This window comes from Mustela lutreola, chromosome 3 (genome assembly GCF_030435805.1).
Source record: "Mustela lutreola isolate mMusLut2 chromosome 3, mMusLut2.pri, whole genome shotgun sequence".
Classification (NCBI taxonomy): domain Eukaryota; kingdom Metazoa; phylum Chordata; class Mammalia; order Carnivora; family Mustelidae; genus Mustela; species Mustela lutreola.
In genome coordinates, this window is record NC_081292.1 from 156,827,386 (window position 1) to 156,851,618 (window position 24,233).

The window sequence follows — 24,233 nt, forward strand, 5'->3', positions numbered from 1 at the left end:
TTTACCTTATGGGGATAGTTCTAAGATCTATCTGAAACCTAAATTTCTTATAAATAGCTAGTGATATTACTGTTTTTTCAATGAGTGTTTAAGCTAGAGCCCAAAGAATTATATATATATTTTTTAAAGATTTTATTTATTTATTTATTTGAGAGAGAGACAGTGAGAGAGAACATGAGTGAGGAGAAGGTCAGAGAGAGAAGCTGACTCCCCATGGAGAGGAGAGCCCGATGCGGGACTTGATCTGGGGACTCCGGGATCATGACCTGAACCGAAGGCAGTTGTCCAACCAACTGAGCCACCCAGGTGTCCCAAGAATTTTATCTTGATGACCACATGACAGGTTTTTCTGTTTCCTAAGTAGATAACAGTGATGCTGGATTGTTTGCAGATGGGTTTGATTGTAACTTATTTATTTATTTACTTTTTGACCAACCTAGAGATGCACAATGTACCAGAAAGCTTTGGTTCCTTGTTGAGTACAGGCCCCCCATTTCTATTGAGCCAACCAGCTTGGGATATTGTTGCCAGCACCAATTAGTGTTGGCATGTTGTGTTTAGGGTTCCTTGAGGGATGTGGGCCTGGCTGGTTGTTTAATTTTACATAATAATTTATAAGTGATGCTAAGGAAACCATCTGTTTTACTTGCAACAGAAACAAGTTGTAGAAATTTACAGAAAGACTATCGCTTTTCAGGAGACCTCAGGGCTGTCCAGGAGTTAGATGTCATTTTAGTTCACATACTTAAAGTTAGCCAACTGATTCTTTGGAATGCTCATGGCAATGTCATATATTTTGCCAAATGCCCTTGTTATAAAGGAAATGAGAATCTGATCTCTACTCTGACTCTCCAGAGTGTACTGTTGAACCTGCCCATGTAGACTCATCTTGGCAGGGCAATAACTTGCTCTTTTGTTCAATACTCACATGAGATCCGAATGTTCGGCTTGTTCACCCTGTACCTCAATTACTGCATCTCTTTTTACTCCTGTTGGTTTCCTGCAGGACACTTCCCCTAGAGACCCACTGACCCTGGACCACCGTTCAGATTTTTAAGTCCTACTTGAAGTCTCTATCTCCTCCATCTCAGGAAATGACTGATTGGACCCGATCTTTTTGCCTGAATCATATCCAGATGAAGAACCTGTCATACACTGGAAACTAAACATGTAGTGAACATTGCTAGTGTTCAGAGAGTCACTGTTTTGTGACTTATTATTTCATATTACATACTTTTGGAGAGTCTAATAAAACCCTGGGACCAAAATGGGGCCATCTGGATAGTTTCTGTAGGTCCTTGGATCTTTGTTCTCATCCTTGCCTGTGGCTTCCCCTCCCTTTTCTCTGAATCCTAAAGGAAAAATCCTTTAGGAAACAAAAGCTGTCAGGGCCTGTCAGATTTTGAATTCAGATTCTTGTCTCTCATCTCTTTGTTTGGCCGAGGCGGTCTAGAGAAAATTTCTGCCCTGGTATCTTTGCTGATCTCTGATTACAGAGACTTTTTAGGCCCACAATGTCTCCTGCCTGTGCTTTACTTGTGATGGCTGCGGAATGCCCAGGGAGAGTCTGGGAGAGTGAACAGGCTGGCCAGCCCCACTTAGGGCCAGTCCCCGAATGGTCCTTGAATTATTTCCTCAGCCAAAACTGGTATGGGCTTCTGAATCCCTTTGAATTGCCCACAGGAGTCAGGTACACTTTAGGCCTTTTGGATGTATCCTTCAACAAAGTTGTTACTGATCCCAACAGAACACACGTTTCAACTCCTTTCCAAATTCAGGGATTGGTGTCCCTCCAATGCTACTCAAACTGTGGGCCACAGACCCTGCCATCAGACACAGGAACAGAAATTGAAAATGATTGCTTTAAAATTCCAGCAGGTTGCTGGAATTTGTTAATTTATTCTCTGTTTTATATATGTGTATGTGTATAACTTATATGTCATTATTTATGCTGTGTATTTATTTTATGTCATTTTTTATGTTATGTATTTTATCTATATACACATGTATATGTTATACATAATAAATTATGCATATATCTATATACATATTGTATAGATGTATGCACATATAATTGTGATTATAGCTTTATTTTTTCTCTCTTAGGTAGTTTATTATAATTTACAAAGGGGTGGGTCCACAAAATTTGGAAATTAGAAAGAAAAAAAGTTCTTCTCTGATAGTTTGAGAAGCAACTCTTCACTAGACAGTGGCAAGCAATTAAGATGTACGTAGCTGGACTCTCCAAAGTAGAGTTGTGACCCATTAACAAGTCATTGCGACAATATGGTGGGCTTTGTCAGACTCTAAGAAACAAATAAAATAGCAAAGAAAGTATTAGAATCTGCTACATATGTTATTTCATGAAATGTCTACTGTAGTTATATGGGTAACATATATATATATATGCACTGGGTTGTGATGTAAGATTTATTTCTTAACATGGGTCATAGTCCAAATAATTTGAGAATTACCCAACAAAAACTGAGCTAATGTGTTCAAGCATGTTAATGACTGACTGAGAGCCAAGTTTATATTTTTACATTTGGATTTTCTAAATTCAAAGAAATTATTTGCTGGCTGTATAAACACAACTACTTGAGCAGGCCGATTTAGGCAGCTGCTTTGAGCGAGTTCATGCAGCCCATCCGAAGAGGACTCCTATGTTGTCTAACAGTTTGGACTCTTCTGGAGATCATCGCCAGCATGCTCTGTGCTCCAGGCAGGCACAGAGAAGGTTTTTAAAAGCAGTACATTTTTGGTTCTGCGCTTGTCAGCTTTCTCTACATGGATGTCTCATTTTCATCTCAAATTTACATGGACAAAATCAGAACTCAACTGCAATCCCAAATCTGTTCCTCTGGTTATTGCCCTACAGCCCACCAAATTGCTCAGATGCCAATTCTAGGGTTTTGTTTTGGTTTTTGGTTTTTTTGGAGGGACTCCTTTCATTATTGCTCTCTTCATATCTTATCTGATGACAAGTCCTGTGGTCTCCATGTCCACAATATAGTCTTACTCTGACCCTTTCCTTTCACTGTCCTTGTACCTCCCTTGTGCTTGGACAACTATAACAGCCTCCTTTTTTCCTCTCTAAAATTTTTAAATTTATTTGAGAGAGAGAGAGAATGAGTGATGGGAGTGCAGAGGGAGAGAAAATCTTCAAGAAGACTCTCCTCTGAGTGCAGAGCCACCTGTGGGGCTCAATCCCACCACCCACGAGATCACAACCTGAGCCGAGGCTAGAAGTGGACACTCAACTGACTTGAGTCATCCAGGCGCTGCTATGGTAACCTCTTAATTGGTCTCCCTCCTTCCTCTCTCCTCTTCCTAATACCCATTGTCTATAGGTGGTCAAAGTGAGCTTTAAATTAAGCCAAACAATTTTATCCTCCTCTTTAATGTACTTCATTGTTTTCATATGATACCAAGAATAATGCCTACACTCCTTAAATGACTCAATACTTTACAAAAGCCCACCTTTGTCTTGCCCCACAGATGAATCTCCTGTCACTCTCTCCAGGCTCAGCACCCATCAGCCAGAATAAGCTTTCCTTAACTTTAATACACAGAACATTTCTCCACCAGGACTTTGCACTTCTTTTTCCACTTGCCTGGGAAGGTTCTTCAACCAGATCTTAGCCCCAAACTTGCCCACTTGGCCTATTTCCTCACTATCCTATTTTTGTAAATTATTGTGTGTAATTATTCCCAAAAGAAATCCAACGTGGATTTTTACTTAATGTTCCAAATACGGTTTATCATTAATAATCTTAGTTATCACCACAATGTCAATTTTGGTGTGATGTATTTGTAGTTCATTTTAGATTTCCATTACAGGCCAAAGAAATTTGTTAGCAAACCAATGGGATAAGAAAAGTTCAAAATTTGGGGCCTAGTTACAAGGAAGTATAACTAGATGAGCAGATAATTTATCATTAGTACATGCTTTTAAATGCAGGGCACCTGGGTGGTTCAGTCAGTAGCATCTGCCTTTTGGCTCAGGTAGTGATCCCACGGTCCTGGGATGGAGACCCACGTCAGGCGCCCTGTTCAGTTCATGCTCTTTCCCTCTCTCAAATAAGTAAATAAAATCTTAAAAAAAAAAAAAAAAAAAAAGAACATGCTTAAATTCAAGCTGGTGGAGATCAGTAATGCCATAGCTTAGGGCAAGAGTAGCTAGATGTCTAGAGGTAGGAAAATGTAGCAGATAAGAGTGCAAATTTGGAGCTAAGTTTTCTGGGTTCCAATCCTGCTGTAGCACTTACTAGCTGGGAGAACTTGGGCAAGTCATAACCTCTCTGTGCTTCCATATCTTCATCTGTAAAATGAGGAAAATTATTGTACCTAGCTCCTAGGGTTATTGTGAGGATGAAATCAATTACTGTACAAAGTATTTAGAATGGAACCTGGTACATAAGTTCAGCTATTATTACAGGGAATGGGTCTTTCCACAGAAGACTGTGAAAATAAATCAATATGTTTGATTTTTTTTTTTAGAGTACTCATGGGCAGAAGAGATTTGGCTCCCCCCATTCACTCACCAACACCCACACCCTAAAAAGAAGCGAAGAGAAGAAGATTATATTGCTCTTTGGGAACACAGCCCTATTAGAAGAACAGACATACACATAGGTCAAGGAAGAGAAAAGTAAACAATTCTAAGTCCACAAATACCAATGGATGAGGTCAAAAAAGCATAGGCTTAAAGGGGCTCCAAGTGGTCCAATTTGGGACCACTGCAATAAATAAATATAACTGCAATAAATAAAGAAATAGATAAATGAAGGAAGGAAGGAGGGAAGAATAGACAGAAGAAAGGAAGTTAATAATATACACATAGAATTTTTTAAAGCATAAATTCCTGTTGATGGGAGCATAAGAGGGAAAGAGGAAGGAGAGAGAGAGAGAGAAAGGGACGAATAAAAAGAGGAGGGAAGGACAGAGAAATGGACAGCCCCGGTGTAATAACTGATTCAAGTAATTATCATCAATGGGTGCAAAACCACTGAGTAAAATGTAAGGAAAAAAGTATTCATATGGATCAAAAGTATCACATTACAAATACTTCCTACCCCCAAAAGAAATATCTGGCTGTCAATATTTTAACCAAATGTTCAAAATTACTATCATCCACAGTGGGACAACCTGACATCATGTATCAATGATTTGAAGCCATTAAGCAATACGTAATTCCTACCACCTACATAGTAGAATATTACAAACTATTCATGCCAAAAACATTTATCCTGAGTGTAACATCAGGAAACAATGAGAAAATTTCAGAATGTGGCCTGGACTCTGAAAACACGTCAACTGGAAGTAGTGTGTTGTCTACGCTAGACTGAGGAGCTGGGGAAACTAAACAACTAAGTGTGGTGCATGAGACGTAATAAGATCTCAAATTTCAAAAGAGAGAAGTAGTTATACAAAACATTTTAGGAGCAATGAGGAGGTCTGAAAGAGTATAAACCAGAGGATATTTAGATAGGAAAGTGTGCTTATCTAAGAGAATGTCTGTATTTTGCAGAGATGCCTACTAAGGTACACAGCGCTGTAGTGTCATAATGTCTGTGAATTAAAAAGTTGAAGATAAAACTGTGTATGTATAGACACGTGCTTGTGTATATGTGTGATGAAGCACATGGTACAGAAAGTTCAAATTGGTGGCATGATGATGGCCATGTGGGTGTTCACTGAAGTATTATTTCAAATTTGCTATATATTTGAAAGCAAATAAACTAAAACGAAAATATAGGTAAAACAAAAAAGAATTGGCAGTTTCTTACCTGTTGCATTCTGTGCTCCTGCCAGCCTGGCTCTTATCAAGCCATGTCTCTCTTTGAGACGAAGAATCCGAACTTTTGGAAACTGAGACATGTATTTATCCAAATTACCTTTTAGGTAGTCTATATCACAGTAAGAACAGACAAGGACACATGTTAAGTAACAAGATGGGGATAATACCAGCAGTGGCTTCTCAACATCAAATTCCAGAAACCATGTTTACTGTAGTCAGTAAATTTTACTCCTTGGGGCATGATTTTATTTTCTGATGTCATTTTCTTGGGTGAATTTTTTTCTGTATTCAATACACCACGCTATCTGTTTCTCAAATTCCAAATCCTTTTTTTTAGTGTTGCCAAATGACCCATAGAAGGGCTTACCTTTTCTAAATATTTGTCAGGACAGGGGCAAATTTGCCCTGAGATAAATGAAAACTCAGGTTTCTGTACAAAATTCCTGGCTTACAAAGGCCCCTTCCAAGACCCAGACCAGAGGCTAAGCATTGTATGCAAATTGGAAAATTTGTGAAAGAAAGTTATTATAACTGCAATTGGTTAAGGGCACTGTCACTTCCCTACTATGACATCATCGGAGCCATACATCTTTTGTCTTTTGGGTGGCCAAGGAGGAATGCATCTAAAGGAATGTTGTTGGGGTTTTATGGGATATATTTACATGACTTGCAGTCACTTCTATGTGTAATTAAGCTATTGACAGATACCCCAGGAAGGAAAGGTTTCCAGAAGTACTTCTGCTGCTCACTTCCTTACTGACTTTGTGGGATTTTTTTTTTTTTTTCCTTAAAGAGGACCCTCAAAACCATGTAAGCTAGATCTCTCCAAATGGTTCTTCAGGTCCCTGGATTTGTCATTCATAAAAAGACTATTATTTGCTTGGTGAATGGATACTATTTCTGTTTATGTTTTCAAGGCCCCTTCTCAAGATTTTCAACCAGTTTTTTGTTTGTTTGTTTGTTTTAAGGCATTTTAGTGGAATTCTGAGGCTGATGAAACTGGCTCATGCCATTTTGGTCATGAACAGAACTGAGTTGTTCTATTGGGGCTGTCCTCTCTTTGCTATTTTCTAAATTTTCTAAAGTGCACTGCATTTTGGGAATTGGTAATGTGGTAGCTATGGGACCTCAGGTGGAAATGGACCATTTATATACACAAATTATGTGAGGACCCCAAAAGGAGATTCTTCACTTCTTCCAGACCGTTTCTGCCTTTGCACTCTATTGAAACCTCATCTCTTTGGTTCTTTTGGCAATTTGTCTTCTCAACACTTAACACATAACTTGCTTTGCTATTGAAGAAGAAACCATCGGCCTTCCATTTCTTTGTTTTCCGTAGAGTCTAACTCTGACTTGTTATTATCACTGGGAAAGGCATCCTATTAATTGTGAGGATACTAGCTTATTAGATTTCATAAAACTGTTGAGTATCTTCTCTTGTCTCTGGGATTTCAAAGTGCTCCAAGGAGCTATAGTTAGAAAATCATTTCTACATGGCAGAGAAGGCACTGCGGAAGGAAAGTCTGAGACAGCTAACTGAAGATAGAATTCACTTTCTATATCCCATAGATGCTTGGCTTTATGCCTCCAAAGCACCACATGAAACAATGATTTGATATTTTTGCCATCCACCCAAACTGCTATTGCCTCATATCGAACTTCAATTTTTCAGGAGTGGTTTTCCTACCTTTGGTGCTGAAGTCATCCACCAGCAGAATCTCCTTGATGAGATGTGGAGGAGAGCGATTAAGGACACTGTGAACAGACCTCAGGAGAGTGGACCACACTTCATCCACAAAGCACATGATGACACTGGTGGTTGGGAGGTTATCATGAACGAGCTGCTCTGCACACCTGGGCCAGGACACAAGCAGGACTTATTTTAAAACTAATGAGATGGTTTTACAAGTCACAGAGGGCAATTGTATATAGGTATACATACACTCACACGCTCTGTTTATCTGTTTGTATATCTATCTGTTTGTCTCTCTGTTTGTCTGTATATCTGTTTATTCATTCATCCATCCAACATCTACTATATATATCAGTGATGATTTTATCATGTGTTTTTCTTGGGGAGGGTTATAAGCAAAATAGACAGCAGAGTAAGAATAGCCAGTAACAGCAGTTGCTGTGAAAGGACTAGCAATGCAAGACAAGATGTGAGAAGTCCCTGTAGCGGCAACTCGCTGTAGTGGACAGGAAGGACATAGGCTTTGCAGGTGGTTAGACACTATTTTGGATCTCACCCCCAATATTTCCCAGGTCTTTATCCATTGATACCATGCTTAATCACTCTGTATCTCTGCTTCTACATCTTTAAAATTAGGTAAAGTTTCTTATTCAACAGAGCTTTACAGTCTAGTGAGAACACACATGAAATGTCTAGCACAGTTCCTGGCATAGGAATTCACCAAATGGTAGCTAGTGCTATCTTACTTAGACCATATACCACAAGAGAACACTCTGACTTATTTAATGTTACCAAGTAGTTTCTGATTGCCCTTCCAAAGGGCCTCCTGCCAAGTGCCAAAGGAAATATTTTTTCTCCCACCTTGCATGTGAGTGTATTTATGGATGTATATGGAGATATATAATTAAACTCTTCATCTTCTCTATCTATTTAGGGGTTATTTGCTGAGACTCTCAGTGCTACAGAGTAACCACAGTTGAAATAAGTCCTGGGATAGAGAGGAGGATAAGGCTACAGTGGGAGTTGGTATTCAGGTGGGTTGTAATTGGTCTTGTTTTTTTTCTTTTTTTCCCCCCACCCTGCAATGTGTACTGCCTCACTGCTGGCATTCTTCCATCCCCTGCCTGTTACTCTTCATAGGAGGGTGCCGAGTGGAACCTCACAAAGAGTATTTGCCATCCTCTAACACAACTACTGTTATAATGTCATAATTAAATTATAATGACCATAAATAAATATTATAGGCATGCTGTATTATTTCAATTTAAACCAACAACATCTCTTCCCTTTTTTATGGATGAATAATTAAAATCATGGCAAGGCAATTCATGATTATACTGTTAGTAAATGGCAGAGTTGGGACTCAAACTCTGTCCAGTTTGGCTCCAGAAATAGCCATTCAGGAAGCCTTAAGTTCTCAAGAATAAAAGAAGCTGGCAGCAGATGTAGCATTTTGTGGGAGCAGGCACTTCTGCCAGACGACATAGCTACACTTTGCTTAGTCCCTAAAAAAGAAATAGATAAGAGCAAAAACCATAGTAAAACCATATTTCCATGCACTCACCATTTATCAATAGTACTTAATAAAGTATTATCATGTAGATAACTATAACAACGGTCTGAGATCCATATTTTTACCCTCTTCTCTAAATAGAGCAAACTGAAGCTGGAGAAGTTAGATGGCTTATCCAATATGATTCACCTAAAAAGGATATATACGGAAATGTGAACAAATTGTTGTCATTCCACTGCACTATCCTGATTTTTCTGTACTAAGAACATGGCTTTTGGAATCAGGTAAGTATGTGGTCAAATACCAGGTCCCCTAATTACTGGCTTAGATAAATTGTGTAACTCCTTTGAACCTGAATTTGCTCGAGATTAAGAACATCCAAGCAGAGATGAAGAATGGATTTATTGTGAGATTAAGTGCAAGTATTTTATAAAACTCACCTACTATTTATCTGACACACAGCAGATACTTAAGAAAAGATAGGCAAACCCAGCTTTGGTCTGTACTTTCAATGGTTCCTTAAAGTGGATAGTTATGATACTAACCTACAAAGCCTTATGAAAACATACATAGCCAATCATTAGCCCCAGAAATTCTATCCAGCAATTCTGAATAATCCCTGAGAATCTGTGTCTTAAAGAACAAACAAACAATGTAAGTAAAATTCTACAAACAATTAGACAACCCACAAGTTGTGATAGGCCAGTTTGGGAATCTGAGCTCTAAGACAAGGTGGACTTAATTTTACTTAGCATTTGTAGATAATCTTAAGAAAAAAAAAATATATATATATATATATAGAGAGAGAGAGAGAGAGAGAGCGCTGATGGGAGCATGTCCCAAATCTTCAAGTGATGTAAAATCAAAATGATACATTTTTACCAGATACCCTGATCTAGTAATCAGGTACCCAGTGTTAACATCAACTAGTAGGCAACTCAAACTGATCTGATTCTACATTAGAGATCAACGAATTGGCATTTCTAAATAATGTGAGATATTTAAGGGCTGTATTAGTTTCCTGTGGCTGCTGTAACAAATTAAAAAAAAACCCTGCTTATCAGTTTCTTTCTCAATTTATCTCTTTCTTCTCACATTTTACTATGAAAGAAAAGAAATACCAGTATACACCCTCAACATCTGACTTGGAATTCTCTTCAGTTAATTATCCAAGTGCATGGCTTACAATTTCTGCTTCCACACAGCTATTGGACACAATTTAGACACAGTTTCTGCCACTATCTTGCAAGGGTCATTGTAACTCCTGTTCCCAGTATTTGTATTCTACATTTACTTCTGAACCCTCACAAGATGCACTTAGAATGGTTATATTTTTTACCAACATTCTATTCAAGTCGGTATGTGTATTCTTAAAGAGGACAGAAGTTTTCTTTTCTGTACTTCTCACTTCCTTCTAAGCCCTCACCTGTAGCATCTTTAACATGTATGTTTCTACTAACAATTTCTTCAAGGCAATCCAGGCTTGGCCTGTTGTGTTTCTCAAAATTTTCCCTGCTTTTATCTATTATTCGATTCTTTCGATATTACTTGAATAATCCTTCCACATTTTTAGGTGTTTGTGACATCAGCAACCCACTCTTTGAAACCAAATTATATTAGTTTCCTCTGGCTGCTATAACCAAGTTCATAGCTTAAAAAAACAGAAACATATTCTTTCATGGTTCTGGAGGCCATAGCATTAATTTATTGATTTTATTTTTTATTTTCTGCATCCAGAATTTCCTGCTTACTACAATGCTTCTAGCATAGTTACACATAATTAATATTTGACAAATGTGTATTAAATGGGTGGATAAAAAAATGGAAATGGAATGGAGCTTAAATCAAAATATTAATGGTGGAAGAAGAGACATTTTTCTTTGAGATAGGAAGAAAAAAGGTGGTAATGTATACAGATGAATTTATGCACAGAGAAGTTGAAAGAATTTGTAGCTCATGTTGGAGGAAAGGTTGTTTGTTAATGTGTAGGGCTTTGAGAAGAATAGAGAGTATTTCGAACTGACACTATGAATAATGGGAGGGAGTAATGGCCAACTACTTATGAAAGGATTTCTGAGGGGCACTAAGTGCTTTCCTGAATTAGAAGATCTGAAAATTTTAGTCAAAATGCTGGTGTGATTTACTCCACGAGGGTCTGTCAGCCCAATTTAGGAGGAGATAAAAGAAAATTGGTAAATTAATCCAAGTCTAGGGGTCATCAGAGCAAACGAAATAGAAAGAAAAATGGTAGAGGATTTTGAGGATACTGGTATAAAATGGGTAAAAGTTCCATCGTGAGCTATATGTTGGGAGAGAAGAAGTAAGCTAAGAGGAGTTTAATAGCCTGAGGAAGACATCAGTGACTCCCTATGACTTCCTCATCTCTAATTTTATAATGCAAATGGATGGAAAATGCACATTTTACACTTAAATACTCCTTACATGATTCGGTGCTAAGAAAAATAAACCAGTTCTAAAAAGAAAGGGTCAGCTGCACAAATTCTGCCTGAGCCGTCTGAACCAACATGCCTCTCTGTGAAGTCCTGAGAATTGCTTTACTGTTAAAATTTGGTTGATATTAGAAAATCTAGTTATAAACGAGAATACATCGGGGAGTTAACCTTGTAGTCTAATGCTGATGAATCTTCTCATATAATAATAAAACAGTAGATTTCTGGTCTCTTTTAGAAGGAAGTTCCAAGAAGTGTTGTCACGTAAGCCAGTATGAAATTAGAGATTGGAAGAGCTCTCAGAGATTTGAGATTTGGGGAGAGGCACCTCCATAACCAAATATCTGAGCTTCCATTCTCCTCAGCCCATCATGGTGCCTTAGTTTTAAAATTAGAAATCCAAATGGGTGGGGTCATGAAGGATTCCACTAGATGCCAGAATCGCAGGAAATAAGCAGGAAATCTGCCAATTATTGGCAGACACATATTTCAGATGCATTTAAAGAACCCACTGAAGATGACTCTGTGGGAGATTATATTGTACATGTCACACTGGTGCCTGGAAAAAGAGGCAGCATCAAAGGATGGGGAAAAGGGGCACAGAAGGAGCTGAGAGAGACTGGAAATACAAAGTTACAGAGTGTGCCTTGCTTTGGGTGGCTGAGAAGCCGGGCCACGCTAACAATTATATGTACCTGTTTGCCTGCACAACTCAGCAGGGCAAACAAGTTTCCAGGTGTCTAGAAAAACTAGCAAGCTAGCTTTGTTTAAAGGTGCAGTACACCAGACCAGAAGGGCTTTCCACATTAACGCCTACACCCTTTTTATGTACTGACAGTCATCTAGGTTACTACAGGTTGTGAAAAGAATTTCAAATGATCCTCCAATGACCAGCTAAAAGCAAATTTCCTTTCTTACGATTTGCCTGTTGGAAACCCTGCTTTCTGCTGTAGTGAGGGGAGGAGTTGCAGCTCAGGTGAAGTCTCATTTAAATGCAAGCTATTCCTGGGTTTGTAATCTTTTTTGAGGTTAAGAAGTCATATTTTTATTCTAGATGTTCATCCATTTCACAAGTCAGGTGTTTAGAGCCCACAGACTCCGTACTATTTCTAAAAACTAAACCAATCTGTTCGGTTTGGGAAAAACTAGGACTTACATCATGGCGGCCAATCCAGGTACTTACCTAATGGAGGCTCTGACGTGAGGTCAGCTGACCAGCGTATGGCTGATACTACTTTGATGGAACAGCTTTCTGGACTTTCTCTAGACTTGAGAAAGATGAGAAGGGACCGAGTTTTGATTCCTTTCTGACACTTACTGGCTGCGTGACCACAAGTAAGCCGTGTAACTGTGCACATCCTCAGTTTCTTTACTTTTAGGGTGAAGATTACAATGCTTTCCTCACAGAGTGTCTGTGAAGATTTGATGCAATAATGCATATAAAAATACTGTGTAGGGTCCATAGCAAAAACCCATGTGAGGACTTGAGAGTATCCACAATGCAAACACACACATTTTGACTGGGTACAATGACCTTTTCTCAGGCAAACCTTTAGTTCAGATCTGTCAAGGGGGCTCGTCAGTTATCAAGAGACTCAGGGAGTGATGTGGTTTGCCTTTTTGGCTTGTGAGTGCTGAATGCTCAGCCACTAACCCGATTTGAATGTAGTCTGTCCCATAAAGAAGGTTTCAAATCATAAGATTGGGGAAATGATAACATTCTCTCATTTTTATGAATTTTTCATTTTATTCCGAAACCATCAAAATGTACTATGTGGGTCAAGTCTCAGTCTTCTCAGGTTTGAACAGAAGGTCGTGGAGAATATTTCTCAAGTCCGATTTGCAATTCAACTAGTGCCTGGAGGTAAGCCTTCAGGGGCCTTCACTCTCTAAGCTTTGCTATCTTTGGGAGGATCAGAAGGGGGAATAGGGCATCCCACTGAGGAGCTTCCTCCAGAATTATATTCTTTTCTAGGAGATGTTTGATATATTGGGGCTTCTTGACTTCTCCCTGATAATAGGGTATAGTTATATAAAAAGTTTACTTCTGTGTTTTGTTCTTTCTAGAGTAGACAACCCTGACATTCAGTCAAAATTGCCTGACTGCTAATTTAGAAGATTTCAGGCACACTCACCACCTCTACCCCAAAAGCCTCAGCCAGCTGAGGCTGTGGTTTCTGAGGTCGCCTTATATCCATCAAAGCTACTGGACTCTGGATCAACATTTCTCAGTTTAACAATCGGCTATTTTGAGCAGGCAGCTGTTGGAGTGAAATCAGCATGAAAGGGAAAAGAACAGCGGTGATGTCATGTGGCAGAAATAGTTCTGGGTGACGGTCAGGGCACCTTGGGGGTAGCTATGACCTTGAGCAAGTCACTTCCCTTCTCAGACTTCTCTTTAACCCAAGGGACTGGATTAGATCAACTTTGATGCTTCATCCAGTAGTAACATTCTGAGATTGTCTATGCAACCTGAGCCTTGTTCACCTGTAAGTGCTTCCCTCTGTGTCACAAGACCCTTGAGAAAAGGTACGTCAAGTGGTTTTATTTTCCACATTTTCTCACTGGTCCTTAGAAGAACCTTAACAAGGTTCTGAGGGGATCTGTGTTCTGCTTACTTTCCATGATCTCATTTCCACAACACTCCCCAACCTCATGTCGGATTTCCTTCAGTTTCTTAATGGATTTTTTTTTTTTTTTCCGCTTTTCCCCCACTTCTCTGACTCCCTACCCTTCCGGTCTCTGTCCTCTCTCAGGCCAGGTACAGGGTCTCCCTTCCTTACTCTGGGAATACCCTGTGCTTCCGCAAAACGTTCTGCAGTCCTTGCCTTGGAGGCAGGGAGCTTGCTCAGATGGTAGATCACCTAGTGGGAGCTCAGAGCCATTTGCTGTGGTCGACATTTGCTTAGTGCTGTATAGAAAATACTTTCCTACCAATTTTCTCTCTGAGGAGGTAGCTGATAAACAACACTAATTCCTTTCACACAACTCTGACTCATGTGTAAGGAAGAGGAAGAGAGATGTTTTAATTTCTGTCAGAGTTGTGTGATTCTAAGGAAGCAAAGGAAAAGGAAGGAGGAGATGTATCCTTATGGAAAGAGGACTGGGATTAGATGTTAGGAAGTTTTAGCAATTTGGCTATTGGCTCGCAGGGACAGCAGATACATGGTCCATTCTTTTCAAGCTTCGGCCTCATTTTTTCACCTGTAAAACATCTGAGAGATAATATGTCTTTCATAGTGTTGCTGTGAGGGTTGGTTGGAACAAAAGTGTGCATACACATACACTTATAAAATCTACACATGCACACACAAACACAGCGTTGCCTAGAACATAAATAAGCCCTTTTTCGGTGAGGCCCCGCAAGCGAGAATCCCCTGATTCAGACAGCCTCGGCCAACACAGGAGAGGTGAGGGTAATGGTCACTCCGAGGCAGGAGGAGCTGGTTCGGGGAGAGAGCCAACCCCGGGTGGTGGAATCTTTATGGAGTGAGGAAGAATCAGAAAAGTTGGGGTTCCAGTGGTGTCGCTTGGGAGCGGTTGGACCCTGGGCCAGAATACCTTTCCTTGAGTTTTTTTTTTTTTTTTTCTACCTCCTCATCTCTTCAGGGGATGTAACGCTTACCAGTCTGGCACGACTGTTGTAAGGCTCAAGTGGGAAGGTGAGCGTGAAGGATGAACGGTCCCAGCTCCCCGGTATAGGGAGCCCCACTCCTCATAGGCAGTGAGCAGACAGCACATGGAAGAAAGACGACTGCCACCAGTGAATTATCGGCCGCTGTCTAAAAGCTCAGCTGCCTCTTCAAGGTCCAGTTTCTCCATAGGCAGCGCTGGGATGGTGACTGTCCCTGCCTCAAGGAACGGTTTGAAGGATCAGATGACAGGAGGCAAGTCGGAAGGCCCTTGTAAATACTGTTTCTCCGTACAACTCCTTCTCACACATGTCCATATAACAACATTTTAGAAGCAGAGCCAATTTTGGAGACAATTTAGTTTGGAATAATGTAGACTTTTTTTTAAACAGAGAAGGGACTCTAAAAAGCTCCTTTCATTTTGAAAGCAAACAACAAAAGAGAGCTTCTAAACACTGTTATTTTTCCCCAATTTTCTGACCCTTGAGCAAACAGTGTTTCATTCTTGAGAGGCTCTGTGGGGAATGGGTCACCCAGAACAGCCCAACAGGTAGTTATTTTCTGAGACAAAGTGTACCCAGGGCAATACTGCAGCCAGAGTCTGATAAAATTAGGCTGGCGGTTAAATTAGGCACATGGATTAGATGAGTAAAAGAGAGGTGTAAAAGGTTCGAATTCCTACATTTTTTCCCCTCCTTTCTTTCAGAGACATTTCTGGGTCTTTGGCAGTATTTAGGGGAAAAAGTCACTGATCTGCTCTAACATTTCTCAGTTTTACATAATCAGGCACTATTTCATTGTTTTCTTCTGAGTTAGTAGCAGAAATGTGTTTTGTGTCCTCTGATTATCTTCCTCCTTACTGCTCTCAAGTGATGGGGAGAGTGTGATAAATGAACATATTGAAAGGCCCTGTGTCATCTTTCAGCTACGTTTAACCTTTGTTATGCTGTGGTGTAGCCTGTACCGTTTAAACAAATTTTGCTGTTTATTTCCTGCTCTCCGACATGACTTTTCAGTGAAATAGCACACTGTGCTCTAACTCACAAACACACAGATGTGCACCAATGTACATGTATACACACACACAAACAATTCAGAAGCACCCGAAATAACCCTTTTAAATCATCTTGTCAGATGTTTCTTTCCTGCTCCTGCTTAGTTTCCCAGGGAGCTCCTGCAATCAGTTTTAGATAATATTCCCTTTTCACTGTTAGTCACAAAAGCAGTCTCCTTTCGTCAATTAAAATATCCACACTGTGTAAAAATAAAGAATACGCACTTCATTTAACTTTCGAGTTTCTGTTTTCTCCCAGCCAGATAAACTTTCAGGAGCCTGAACTTCAGAAACACATGTGGTCGGTTTATGTTTTCTCTCCTGACTGCTCCTCCTCCTCTAGTAATTTATTAGCTACGGTTTTTGACCTCAGTAGGATTGAGAGGGGAGGAAGGAGTGGAAATTAACGTTCTAGAAAGGTTTTTCTTTCCCCTCAGTAATTTAGACTGGTCTGTGGCAAACGCGTGGTGCTATCCTTTCCTTTTCCTATGTTCCCCAAGAAAAAGTCTCTGTAGCTGTGTGGGAAGGAATCAAGTCATTGGTGGACAGTCCTGGCTCTGGGCTAAGAGAGTAAACATCAGTTTTAATTGCTTTATAAAGGAGCTTGCCGGAGTTCTGTAGAAAAGCAAAGCATTACATTAAGCAACCGAGTAACCTCATGACGACGCAGCAGTGGTAGGACAGCATGCTATCATTCTTATTGTACTTTAAAAACTAAAGGCTGGCAGCAAAAAAATAATTTTGAGTCATTTTTCTCTAAAACATATTCCGGAAGTGCACTCTTAAAATAAGTTTACTTTTGGAGTGTTATCTTAACTAGATCGAGGCAGGCCAGAAGACAGACATCTTGCCATACAAAGGCCCTGCCTTTCTCATAGATAGGACAGCGTTTTAGCAAAATCTGCGTGTATTGATTATTGCTGACTGAAACGAACTTCAGTAGTTGAGAGCAAGAACTGTAAGGATGGCTCTTTATTAAAAAAAAAAATAAAATAAATATGGAACTTTAAAATGACTATATCAAAAATTTTTATTTGAAGCATATTTTATAGGCAAAAGTTCTAGGCAAAAATGAAACTGTATTTTACTTATGGACACCAAGCATTGTTATAAACAAAATAAGGAGATTTTTCCTCCCCTGAAAGTCAAAACATTAAAAGGAAAAACCAAACAATCAACTTATGGACTGAAGAACAAGTATGAATCAATGAATAGATCATCGTGTTAGAACAGGATGTATTTACCTTAAGCCAGATACTAATAACATACTCTATATATCCAAAATGAAAAATTAGGAAGCCATTATTAGTTTATAAAAAGAATTATTGCATGCCGTATTTGAATGATTACCTTTCATTTATTGTTTTAAAATAGTATCAATTTTCAAAAAGCATTTCTGAGAAACATATCTTTTAAAACCATATCGTTGGGCGCCTGGGTGGCTCAGTGGGTTAAGCCGCTGCCTTTGGCTCAGGTCGTGATCCCAGGGTCCTGGGATGGAGTCCCACATCCGGCTCTCTGCTCAGCAGGGAGCCTGCTTCCCTCTCTCTCTCTCTCTCTCTCTCTGCCTGCCTCTCTGTCTACTTGTGATCTCTGTCTGTCAAATAAACAAATAAAATCTTAAAAAAAAAAAAACAAAACACCATATTGTTCAGGGCCAAGGAGGCAGAAAATGAAAGAAAAGACAGTTTTCTGGAGAAGCTTATACTTTCACTGAGGAGGCAAACAAATTCTTAAGGCTCTCGTGAAGGAAGAGCACATGATAGGGAGTATTTCAGTGACTGTGGGCGCATTAAAGGTTGTTGGAATTTCGAGGTCACAGTCAAATCATGGTCTAAGAGGAGATAAGCTGCAGTTGGGTTTTGAGTAATGTTCGACCAGTGTGCGTGGGAGGAAAGGGTAAGGATTCTGCAAGGTGAGGCTGGTGGGGCCAGTAGGAAGGCACCAGTTAAGAGGAACATCAGTGGATGGTACTGACCATGATTGCAGGAAAATGTCATGAGATACTTTCCTAATGCAGAGACCCCACAGTAGAGAGAAGGTCATATGCAGAAAGCTCCAGCTATCATGCAAGGGACAGAGGTTAGGGTGACACTGAAAAGGAGATCGAGAATAATGTTCATGACCCACAGGGGTCCTTGTGCTTTTGGAAGAGGCCATGACTGAATCTCAACAGCTTAGAAATGGTTCTCTGGGACTCAGGAGAATAGGAGGGAAGAGGAGCTTTGGAAAAGAGAGTTTGATTTTGAAAAGAGAGCTGGTGAAATTGTCCTGGACATCCTGCTTGTCTCCTCTCCTTCTCAGGGCCAACCTCATCCTGGCGCATCAGTTAAATCATCCTTAAGAAGATATTAACTTCACTGGTACTGGTTAATATTTTTACTCAGGGGAACTGAATTTAAAGGAACGTACTAGCCAATCTAGTAAAAGGTTTTCATCCTTTATTTGGCTCAGTGTGTATTCAATAGGCAGTTAGTTATGCCAGTTACTGTGTTAATCGTTCCATAGCGGTGCATTTTGGAAAATGTAAAGAGCAGTGTGGAAGATATTCCCCAGAACTCTTAAAATTAAAGGGCTTCAGTGGGTTGCTACTGTGGCTAATTTCAAGGCAAGCCCTCCTGTCCTCCTGTGTCCTTATAGATCTCTCTGTCTCTCTCTGTCTCTCCCTCTCACATGTTTTCTTATTATATTCTATGACAGTTTTCCCCTTCTGCTGACTTCTAAAATGTATTATCTTCAAAAAATCTTAATGTGTGCATTCTTGTAAGCCATTTCAGATACTTTCTGAGCAAGGCTGAAAATAAATAAAATCAAAATAAGAAGACTTCAAATCGTGCCAACCTGATGAATCAAATGTTTTTCGTTTGTATTTTTTCCCAACCTTCATCCATATGAATCCATAATTGGCACATATTTATAGTCAGGGTGTTCGGATAAAAGAGAGGAAAAATAATTCACCCTCTTTCAAGGAAGAGTGGCACACACGGGCTATAAATACCTCAGCGGGCCCTCTGCCTAGGATCCCTGGTGGCTACGGAGTCACCTCCCTCCTGTTGGCGTGGAGCATCAGGGAAGCAGCTTGCGGAGAGCGCCTATGTTTAGCCAAGGTGGGTTGTGTGATAAGAGGGAGGGGGCCCGGCCACATGCTGGCTGACTCATGCTCTCAAGCACACGTGTCAGCATCTCCTCAGCTGGGACAGCCTCCATCAGATGACTGAGCCTGACTGTGACTTTTATGCCACCTTCATCTTCCGCACACCAATTTTCAGAACCTAATAGGTGCTGGGCACCGCTGAGCCTTCAGTAGCTCAGAGGACCAATAACTTCATGATTACTTGCTGCCGGTCCTCACACAATTGCCCTTTCTCTGGTTTGGAACTGCAGCCTGAGCTTCTGTGTAGTGCCTGACTCTTCCCCAGGTTCCAAAGCAGTCTGTCAGACCACCGAAAGGACATCAAAATGGAGCTACTTGACCTACTGCTTCATTCTGTGGCATTTTGTGTTCCAAACTGGCAAATTTACATATGCATACATAAATATATGTGTGACATGTGATATACAGCATTTCAGATCAGAGCTGGTCCCACATAACTTTTAGGATCCTTTTGGGGGGTAATCAGCCAGCGATAAAGAGCACAGCCTAATTCTGAGCATGGATTTTAAAAATTTCTTTACATTTACTGCTCTATGACCACGGACAATATAACTTCCCATGGCCTCGGTTTTATCATCTTTATTTTGGGCATATTTGTGTTGTTCCCCATGTTCTGAGTTTTAGGAGAAAAGGACATGAGTGGCACGGTCCTTAGCCTAGCAGGTATTGGTGCTTAACTGATAGCTACCTGCCAGTGGCCGAAAGAGTTGAAGATAGATAGATAGATAAAACATCATCATGAAGAGGCTCCTCTTACTAATATGAGAGGCTCATCTATACCTGCCTTCCTCCTAGTAACTGGCCACTTAGATCATAAACAAGAGTTTTTCACTGAGGCCAAACAAGGCCATTGGCTTACCTACCCAGGTGTTAATTCTGAATTATGACATTCCATAATTCCAACTTGAAGGCAAGCATCGTTTAGCTCAGGAACTGACGATCAAGGCCTACATGGAACCGTATTGTCAATTAATGGATAGTGAACATATGACTACTAAAAAGAACCAGGAACCGGGCTCGTGGGTGGCTCAGTGGGTTAAGCCGCTGCCTTCGGCTCAGGTCGTGATCTCAGGGTCCTGGGATCGAGTCCCACAGAGGGCTCTCTGCTCAGCAGGGAGCCTGCTTCCCCTCTCTCTCTGCCTGCCTCTCTGCCTACTTGTGATCTCTCTCTCTGTCTAATAAATAAATAAAATTTTTAAAAAATAAAAATAAAAAAAAGAACCAGGAACCAAACTGCATTTGGATCAGATGAGATATTTGTGATTTGATCCACATCCCTGTGGTGTAGTTACAGGACTTTAATTCATTGAAGAGCTGGCTCGTGTAGGCTCATTGGGCAGCTTTGGAGCTGTGCTGCCTTGGGAAAGTGATAAATTTTCAGAGGGCCCTCATCTATGAATTTGAACCCATCATATCTACTGGCTCCTATCTGGGGGCTCTTATGCAGTTCATGTGATGTGTATGCAGGCTCTTTGTAAATGGTGAAATTCTAAACGTATAAGTGGTTCTTGATATGCTCTTATACATCCTGCAGATGTTACAAGCTATTGATTGATTGCTTTTCCCAACATTATTTTTCCCTCTATAACTAAACTCTTATAATATCTACCATCCCACCTACAAAGGATATTACATTTTAGGGAGTAAAGTCATTTCTTCAGTTCCTATTATGGTGATCATTACTCATGATTAGGTGGAATTCTGCTGGTTAGAATATAATTCCAGGGAGGCCTAGAAGGCTCCTTTTATTTGTGCTCATTTCCCAAATATATTCCTGACACCCTTGCTAATAATGTAAAGTTCTGAAATTGGGAATCCATGTCATTGTCACTATTTTAATGGAATTACATTTTAAGTTCTACCATTCATATAGACCTTATTAGGAATTAAGTTCATCAATAGTCTTAATAGGTTTTCAGTAGAGGAAAGGAATGGGGCATAAGCTAATAAGGGTGAGAGCCGAAATCTCAGAGAAGTTAAGTGTAGAGAGAGAACACAGTGGGTATGCTCTATCTGAATTTTTCTCTGTTTGAATGGTGGACTATCTGGGCTCTGTCTCACGATTAATGTTGCTTTCCTTCTCTAGGTGACCAAAAATATGCAAAATTACCTAGAAATAAATCTTCTCTACAAGGGCCAAAATACTTCAGGTGGAAGAAAGAGAAGAGAAATGGATCTTACCCAACAGGTCTGGTGTCTTCAATGGCTCTGTCCACTGGGATCAAATCGCTGAGGTAGACATTGAAGTTTCCTTCTTTCCATCTTCTTTCTGCCTCCTTCTCCTTTCCACGGGGAACCACTACAGGCCGTCCAAATTGGCCTGGAGCTTTGGCGTCCCTTGGAGAAAGTGTCACATCAATTCTTAACACATGGTGCAGTCCATGTTCTTCAGGTAACAAGGCTTTTATGTGACTTTGGTTGAGTTCTGGAAGTTGGGCCGTGGCAGTCAAGTCAATTCTTGCTGGCTCTAGCCCCTCAGCTAAGGCTTGATGAGACTGAGTTACCATTGCTCTCTGTGGAGCAAGTGTGGGGAAAGATGTTTCACTTCTATTCCCAGAAATGTGTTTCCCTCGGCTTTCACCCAAAATAATAGGGAGCACAGTTTTGTTTTTAAGACTGGGGGCCTGTTTGGAGTCTGTCTGGAGCTCCTCCTCCTTGGTTATAATCACAACGTGGCTTTCAGAGAAACTGAATTTCTTCCCACCAGCCACTTTGGCTCCATCATCCTTTGGCAAGCCTCCCAATAGTACTTCGTTAATAGATTGCTTCTTTGAGCGATTTGAGTTGGCAATAAACTTGGAAAAGGGAAGGCTCTTATTGGCTCCACGTTTATTTGAATCTAGTTCTCTGCTCTGAGTCTCAGTTTTATTTAAGGCTATGGCTTCCCTAGATTTTGGCAACAATGGGCCGGCAGGGTGTGTCCTCTCATTTGCTACTGCCTGTGATTGCTGCTTTGATCCGTCAGTATTAGGTCTGATGGTCACATTTGGATTTCTTTCGGCTGCTTGTTTTGATGTGTCACTGCCGAGACCATGACTCTTCCAAGCTTCCTGGTTTACACCGGCAGGTCCCGTGTGTACAGAGATTTCGGCCAAATGAGTTTCTCTTGCAGCTATGAATGGGGTTTTCTGAGTCCCCTGAGTTCTCATTTGCTTTGCCAAGCGGCGAGAATAGGCTTCAGGTCTGAGGTCCTGCCCTTCTGAGTTCTGCTTGGTAAAACTCACTGGAAGGGTCTGTAGGTACTCAGGATGCCACAAAGGGGCAACCTTGCCCCTTTCTGGGGCGTTCTGCCTTTTTCTTTCCTTCTGGGTTTGGTCCAAGTCATCCTCAACCTTGAGCATACTCTTTTCAGTTTTTCTAAAGTTCTCTTTACCCCATATGCCCCTCCCGTGTCCCCTCAGTGGGGGCTTCATCTCTTTTATGCTGCTGTAAAGGATCTTCATTTGGTCTGGCTGAACTCGGAATCCTACCCGCTCCCTCCTGACGATGTCTTCCTTGAGGACCCGAGTGTTGATCTCACTGAATGACAGGCGGAGAGCTGCCATGTCAAAGAGCAGCCAGATGACAGAAGCGACAAATATAAATGCCAGGACTCGCCCACTTCCTCGGAAAAACTTTCGAATCTTGTTCATGGTGCAGAGGCTTTGCTTGCTGCCTACCCTCCCTTGGAGCCTGCTTACCTTGAGCCGAGAGAGAGCTGAAGTAGCAGCGGAGGCAGCAGAGTTGCCAGAAATGCCCCCTCCCCTGAACACAGCAGGAAACAGCAGTCCAAGAGGGGAAAGCTCAGCTCCTACTGCTTGTCAGTCTCTGCCTGCGTGGCATTTCCCAGCGGAGCATCTGTGCCTGCTCAGCTGGCCCCTGGCTAAACCGTGCTAAACACTGTCCTTAGGTCACTCTGGAAGCAGTCAATTCCAGCCACCAGACAGTTCAACATATCACTTGTCTCCCCGAGCCCACGTCCACCGTCCTATGAGCCCAAGAAAAGGTGGGGGCCGGGCTGGGGCTGCCACTTCTCTCCTGCCAGCGCTCTGCTCCGTCTGTACGCTGTAACTCAACACCACTTCTCATAAGGAAAACATTTCAAGCCATTACCCAGAAAACTTCATTCAGCTCTCACCTTCCGTGTTATGTGAGAGTGTGTATGTTTTTTTGGTAATTAAAGGGAAAGAAAACTTGAAGGGCATGTGTTCCTGGTTTGTAACCCCACCTACCCCATGCCTGCTCATTAACCCTGTTGTGTCCAGGTCTCTGAATGATCTGGTCCAGCAAATAATCTCTGACCTTCCTGTTTTGGCTTTGAGAGGCAACAGCTTAAAGAAGGGGTCTAACATGATCTCAATTCCAGTAGTGGATATTTAATTATTCAATGGTTTTCCTTGAGTGAAAAGCAAAACGTTTCTTTAGAAGTCAATGGTGTTTTAAAATGACTCTATTTTCATTATTAGATCGACGAGACATCAACTTAGTTTGTCATACTGTTGTAAAAGCTTCTAAACTCTTACCCTCAGTTACCACATTTATCTTGTCACAGAGCAGTAACAAATACCTTGCAGAGTGTCCTGACTTGGGGAGGCACTGGGGGGCTGGCAGAGCAGTGGTCGCCATGCAGGTTTCATGTTAGGCTCACTCTAAAGAGGTCCCCCGGCCCCTAATTTTGATTGATTGATGGGGGGCGAGGGCAGCGACAGCAGTTGGTCTGGTGTTGTGCTTTTTTTTTTTTTTAATTCATTTATTTGACAGACAGAGATCACAAGCAGGCAGAGAGGCAGAGAGAGAGAGAGAGGAGGAAGCAGGCTCCCCACTGAGCAGAGAATCCGATGCGGGGCTCTATCCCAGGACCCTGGGATCATGACCTCAGCCAAAGGCAGAGGCTTTAACCCACTGAGCCACCCAGGCGCCCCAGGTGTTGTGCTCTTAAGAAGCTTCCCAGGTCTTTA

The 24,233-nt window shown here is 41.0% G+C and overlaps 1 protein-coding gene across 1 annotated transcript in view; it reads right to left on the bottom strand.

Annotated features, from left to right (window-relative positions):
• GALNT5 (polypeptide N-acetylgalactosaminyltransferase 5) overlaps nt 1-23,401 on the bottom strand; it is a 43,917-nt gene extending 20,516 nt beyond the window's left edge. Inside the window, exons 1-3 of the mRNA XM_059167291.1 lie at nt 21,478-23,401; nt 7,488-7,654; nt 5,790-5,909 (exon numbers count right to left, since the gene is read on the bottom strand). Coding sequence (XP_059023274.1) covers nt 5,790-5,909; nt 7,488-7,654; nt 21,478-22,928 — 1,738 coding nt within the window. The 5' untranslated portion in view covers nt 22,929-23,401. The remainder of the gene's footprint in view (nt 1-5,789; nt 5,910-7,487; nt 7,655-21,477) is intronic.
• Nucleotides 23,402-24,233: the final 832 nt, after the last annotated feature.